The sequence below is a fragment of the Eufriesea mexicana genome, unplaced genomic scaffold (genome assembly GCF_001483705.2).
Source record: "Eufriesea mexicana isolate 0111107269 unplaced genomic scaffold, ASM148370v2 scaffold8101, whole genome shotgun sequence".
NCBI classification, from domain to species: Eukaryota; Metazoa; Arthropoda; class Insecta; order Hymenoptera; family Apidae; genus Eufriesea; species Eufriesea mexicana.
This window is the reverse complement of record NW_016915893.1, coordinates 172,077-178,076: the sequence shown is the minus strand read 5'-3', so window position 1 is coordinate 178,076 and position 6,000 is coordinate 172,077. Positions and strand designations below refer to the sequence as shown.

The window sequence follows — 6,000 nt, the reverse complement described above, 5'->3', positions numbered from 1 at the left end:
CGCTTCTTATGCCATAATCCTTATTTGAAACAAAAATCAAGCAGCTGGAACATCGATGAAAACGGTGCTCGTATAATATCAGCGTTGAAATCAAATCATAATACCCTCTGGTGCGTATCTCCGTGCTGCAAAGTAGTCACGCTAGAGCTTCGAACGATTTAATTGCTCGACAATACAGCTACAAATTGCCGGATGAAGCTGCCCGGAGATAGAAACCTGCTGCACAATAAACGCTAAACGATCGTTGCGTTCGATTGCCGCGTCTTTCAATCGAATACCATCTATCCCCCCCGCGAAGGAAGATCGGTTCATCGTGCCTATCAAACTGATAGCGAGAAGTTTCTTCTCAAACGAACATTGTAGGGTTTCGTACTTGAGAAGCTTAGAATTAATTCGTTATAAGTGGGATGAGAGGTGATAATCCACGTTTGAATCACCGCGAAGGCAGCTGGCTTAAGGCACAGTGATAAAATACAAGGAAGAAATTTATTCGCCATCTAACGACGAGGTGTCGGGTAGACCGGTAGCAATACGTTTTATAATTCGCCAGCTTCTTCATCCCATTTCTCTTCTCATTCCACTTTCCTCGCCGATAAGCTGCAACTCGAGTTTAACGTCTGAATTTAACGCTTCTGCATCCCGCTATTCGTCATGGCACTTAGAGTGCTAAATTCGCTCGGATGAGGATCGATCGTTTTATTCGTTTAGCTAGATTGTTTTATTTTATTTTCGTCTCTTATCTGCCTCAACGAAGGTTAATTCCATCGGGTATCCTCGATTTATCAATGAAGGATAAATCACTGTCGACGGATTCGGAACTCGCGGGATTAGAAGAGATCTATCGATCGATCGTTTCGCTGGGGATCGCGGGCAAGAGGATCTGATTGCGAGCCGATCGCGAACTCGAATCGAAGTTTCGTTCGGAGCAACGGGAAAGTTCGTCGAGAATTAATTAACTGATCAGAGAAGAGTTTCTTTGGTCCCCGAGATTCGCTCGAGAGGCGATCGGAGTGGATCTACGTAGAAGGCGAAGAAGCGATCCTTAATCGCGTTGTCTTCGCTCGAGGAAAGAATACCGTGGCTATCTCTGAAAATAAACTGACCTTCAACCTTAGGCCTGGGTGTAAACAGCGAGATGTGGGCTCAGTTTTGCAGAAGAAATCGATGATAATGTTCCTGGATGGGAAATATGGCGGAAACGTTTGCACAGCTCGCGAGGATTTAACGAGAGGTACACAGTTCAACGTGATCCGGAGGATCTTTCAAAGGTGGATCTAGGAAAAACGTTTGCCAACCCGCGACGGGTGAAATAGCTTTCGCATAGTTTACTTCGATCCAGAAGGGCAAATAATAATTTTTATCGTATCGCGGACAGGCTTGGAATCACGAGTTATTTTGACCAGCTGAGTTTAATTAGGATTGAAGGACTAACTCGTTAACTTTGTTCGAGAAAATTAAATCACTTTACGACGATTAGGTTGTATATTGTACTTAGGCAAAAGTATACTTCAAAAGCTAATATCGATCGTATTTTACTTCAGGCTTCTGAATAATATTTTATATTCTAGATCAGGGTTTCCCAACGGGGTTCGTATGGCCTCGCAGGGAGCCCAACAAACAATCCTTTGAATCACGCGAAAAATGAGAGAATTGGGGTGTCGCGAACTTCATAAGTAGGCCACGTTCATTTCGTTTAATTAATTATATTTAATAAACTTAGTGGTATTTATTTTCCACCGCATTTCTGCAAATCTTTGAAATCCAACTCAGGATTCTCGGTCGAGTTTATTTCTCTCTCTCTCTCAAAGCCACGACTATATCCACGTCAATGTCCATAAATAAATAAATAACTTCGTAAATAAATAGAAAATAGGAGGAGAATGGAGTGACAAGCCAAAAAGGCTTGAGAAACTCTGCTGTAGATTTAAGTATTTTATTTTACCAGAGGATACTGTTCGAACCATTGAATTTCTAATAGGAGCCTGTAATGAAGCGTACTCCTAGCAAGCTTCTTATAACATTCGATAAATAACCAGGACCTAATCTCATCCTCTTCAATTATACTCCACTTCCATTTTTCATCCTCTGAAAAGCACTTCTGAAGAGTAAGCTCGGTCTGCTGATAGGAAATACAGGGCGAACCAATTTCCTTCGTATCGTTTTCGGGGTGGATTCAGTCGGACAAGAGAAAGATGGCAATTTCCATCGTAAAATCGAGTTTAAGCTGACCTATTTTAGAGGATCGCGTTACACGTCGACAGCGGCCGGAAGTCCCAGGGGACGCAAAAATCTCTGTTGAAATTGGATGGTTGCGGTAATAACTAGAAATATACAAATTGCTGGTTAGCGGGACAGCTTTAATCCGTCGCGTTTACTCGATTGGGAAACGCGATTTACCCGGTTTATCCGGATATTATTTACCCGATTATTATTTATCCGGTTATTGTGCCGACTTTCTTCCTGTTTGTAAATCGTTCCCCGGCTGATCGATAAATAATTTCACATGGTAGAGTCTGCTTCGTCGTACAGTGAAAACACCTAATTACATATGCACCTTTTGATAAATTTCCATGGAAATAATTGGACGTTACGTAATTAAATTTCTGTCCAAGTCAGCGTTAATTTTTAAAGATAGAGAAAAATCACGTAAAAGCACGTACATGGAAGAATCGTTATTGTTCAGCTTTTGAAACTTGGTTATCTTCTACACTCGATACGTACACTTCGAATATTTGAATTGGTATATACGATAAACATACTTAGCTTGTTTAAAATACACCTGGAGCACGTTAAACAATCAACAATGAAAGGTTTGTTGCAATTCGGTGTTCAGACAGAAGCCAGTCACGGCAAGCTTCCGCTGCTAAACTTCAACGTGGAACGTACTATAAACACAAGTTTATTATCCAAAATATAGTTACAATGTGAACCAGTACTAAACCCCATTCTCGACATAGATCCGTGCATTCTAATCGTTCTCAAACATTTCCTGCAATCTCGGGTAAAGAAACATCCTCGCGGAGCATTCTACCTTTGAAACCCAATATTTATCTAGAATACTATAGAATATTGCGTAATTCTAATCTATCCTCAATCGTTTAATCCAATGTCTAGCAAAGTAGAACCCTACCAGGAACGTCCAAAGAATAAATAGCAAGCATCCGATGACCCAAAGCTACACCTAGAAAGAATAAACCAGAAAATTCCTTCCCGACTCTGGTCAACCTGTTCTAATCAACCTCAAAGTCTCGTCCGATTTTGAATAAAGAAACATCCCCGTGGAATATCCGCAACTACGCTCTGTTTAGCTCCCACGAGCACTAACGATCGTTTCTACCCCCGCAGGTGGAGCCATGAATAATTCACTCGGCTAAGAGGTTGAATTTCTCCGACTTTGAGGCAGCGAAGGGAAGAGAGGCGTGAGAGAAAGCGAGACAGAGAGATTGGGAAACAACAGCGCGAAGATGGGCGAGATCCTCGGCTCGGCGAGCTTCCTTCACCTGGGCGACATCGTCAGCCTGTACGCCGAAGGCAGCGTCTCCGGTTTTCTTTCCACCCTCGGGTAAGTTGAATATTCATCAAATTGCTCCGACTAATTAGCATAGCTGCGCCGTGGCCGGGCACTGGCCTGGACTCTTCGTTACTCCGCGACAAAGAACTCAACCCCTTAGTTCAGGACTCCCTGACGGGGGTTGGGAGCTTCGGACGGTGGCGCGAGTTTCGCCAAGAAGCCAACCGGGCACGCGCTAATGATTAATATCCCGAGGATCCCCGGGTGAGTTCCTATTTGGCCCGACGTAGCTGCAAGTGGGACACGATTTAGGGTAAACGCGGTTTAGGCAGGCTTTCGGGATATAACGTTTAATCGGGCGGGATGAAGCTGTACCGTGGACGATCTTGTGGTTTAACATTGCTGTTTTCTGTGTTTGCAGTCGGCTGAGAGTCGAAGACAGGTAGAGAACGGAGTAGTTTTTGAAGGATCGCGCTGTAGAAAATAGGTCGAGTAGAGTACCCTTTTGCAGGGTATGAGATTAGAGGAATAGGATTAGGAAGCTGATTAAAGAGTATGGAGAGTGCATCGGGTTATCTCGTAAGCAACGTTGTTACTCTGCGAGTCGAGTTTCAAATGGAAAATACATTATCGATTGTCATCTCGGGGTGTACCGTACGAAGAGTTACAAGCTGGTTCCTCGAATCGAAGCGAATTTAATCAAAATTTGGTACACCCTGTAGAAAGAGAGAGTCGCTTTACATACGGGATGACCCGATAGATAGAGGCAAGCGTAGTTTGAATACCTGTAGAAGAAAAGACGAAAGGAAACGAGAATGATCCCTTTGTCTGGAGTCTGCTAGTTGGATTCATCGATAAGGCTTTGCTCAGCAGATCATGCTTTAGACGTAGAGATATTCGAATATAGAGAGGATTTTCTGCTGCTAGCTATTTCGAGGTAGCGGAGAATCGTCTTCGAATGCTTCGGTCATCTTATTGCTAAAAATTCGTAAGCACTCGTGCTACCTGACGAGTTACATCACGCACACCTAACTAGTAAAGACGGGAACACTATAGTCTCCAAAACTCTCGACGAAGCGATCTGTTAGCAAAGTCGTAGATTGAAAGAAAATATAGCTGAAAAGATACGTACCAAGGAGCCTCCGGCAGATTTCATCGCGGCCGTATGTTCATTCCGATAAAGTGTACACGTTTCACTTGCTCTGCTGATAGAGATCAGATTGACCTGAGCCATTACGCAACAACCATTTCACCCGGTTCAAGATTAAATTTCTTCACGGCCCGAGGGCGTCAAGTACTTGTTAGCTACTCTTTCTCTCACCTTCTTCAGATACGGATCATACTCAGGGTACAACATTCGTATCAGCCTGCCCAGATCTCGACCACTCATCCGGCTGTCTCCGTTTTGCGCTCGATAATCCATTTCCATATCCGAGCGACTCCTTCTTCGCGTATTAGGAAAAGGGATTAGACTGTTTCAACAATCTCAATGCACACACCACATCCAGAACTGTTCTCCGCGATTAGTTTCCGGGACGATTAGATACCCCAAGGCAAACACTGATAACTTCTTCGAAATCTCTCGCCGAGTTGTTTCGAGTAGCTGGGCTAAACCGAGTCCTAAGATGGACTCGGAGTTGCATTTTACATGCCGAATTTGCACGTCGATGAATAATACCAGTTTCTTTGGATAAAGTTTAGACGACCCGTTGAAATATTAATACGTTCTATGGAAGGTTAAGACCGATCTGCAGGAAAAGAACCAGATATAATACGTTTATCGATTTCACGAAATGGCTGTCGTTGTGACAAGCCTCCTGTTTCCTTCCATACTGGTTTCGCTAATCGGCACAACAATTATACGCAATTTTCACTCGCCGAAGACCGGTTTCCGGTGTAAAAACGCGGCCAGTGTTTGCGTACGTAATTTTCTTCTTCGGCGCACCGAGTCGCATGGAAAACGTGTATTACGGATTAATGGAAACGATTTCTAGTCTAGCCTGGGAATTACGCGTATCTCGTCGTCGTGGATTTAATTAATCGGCGGGGCACCGTCGACACCGGCGGTTTCCGTCAGTCCAGGTGATGAAGCTTCCGTTGAGCCATTCGGGACTCTGATTTTTCTTAATTTTATTTTCGCGTTAATTCTGATTCTACGTGTTATCTGTTTCTTGACAGTGACTATAGCAGCTGTGAATTTTATTTCATCGGAAGGAAATTCTTTTTATATTTCAAACGAAGGTCGTAATATGCAACGCCGAGAGTAACGACAGATACTCAGCTTGTTAATTATATTTAACCCAATTAACTATATTAAAATGACTTTTCTTCAAATCTGGTACTACAGGCTGCACAGTGTGCAGCTATATACAGCACACATAAATAACCTTAATTAAGGCCGTGTGATGTAGATGAATAAGTAACTCCGTTTTACCTGGAAACGCGTAAATATCTCTAAAAATAAAGCTGACACGGACAATATTTTAGAT

At 43.1% G+C, this 6,000-nt stretch overlaps 1 protein-coding gene across 8 annotated transcripts in view; it reads left to right on the top strand.

Moving 5' to 3' along the window:
• LOC108552817 (Inositol 1,4,5,-trisphosphate receptor) overlaps positions 1–6,000 on the top strand; it is a 38,889-nt gene that overhangs the window by 6,509 nt on the left and 26,380 nt on the right. For all 8 annotated transcript variants that reach the window (XM_017907485.1, XM_017907489.1, XM_017907486.1 and 5 more), the window contains exon 2: positions 3,346–3,562. In XM_017907485.1, the coding sequence (XP_017762974.1) occupies positions 3,465–3,562 (98 nt within the window). In that variant the 5' untranslated portion in view covers positions 3,346–3,464. The remainder of the gene's footprint in view (positions 1–3,345; positions 3,563–6,000) is intronic.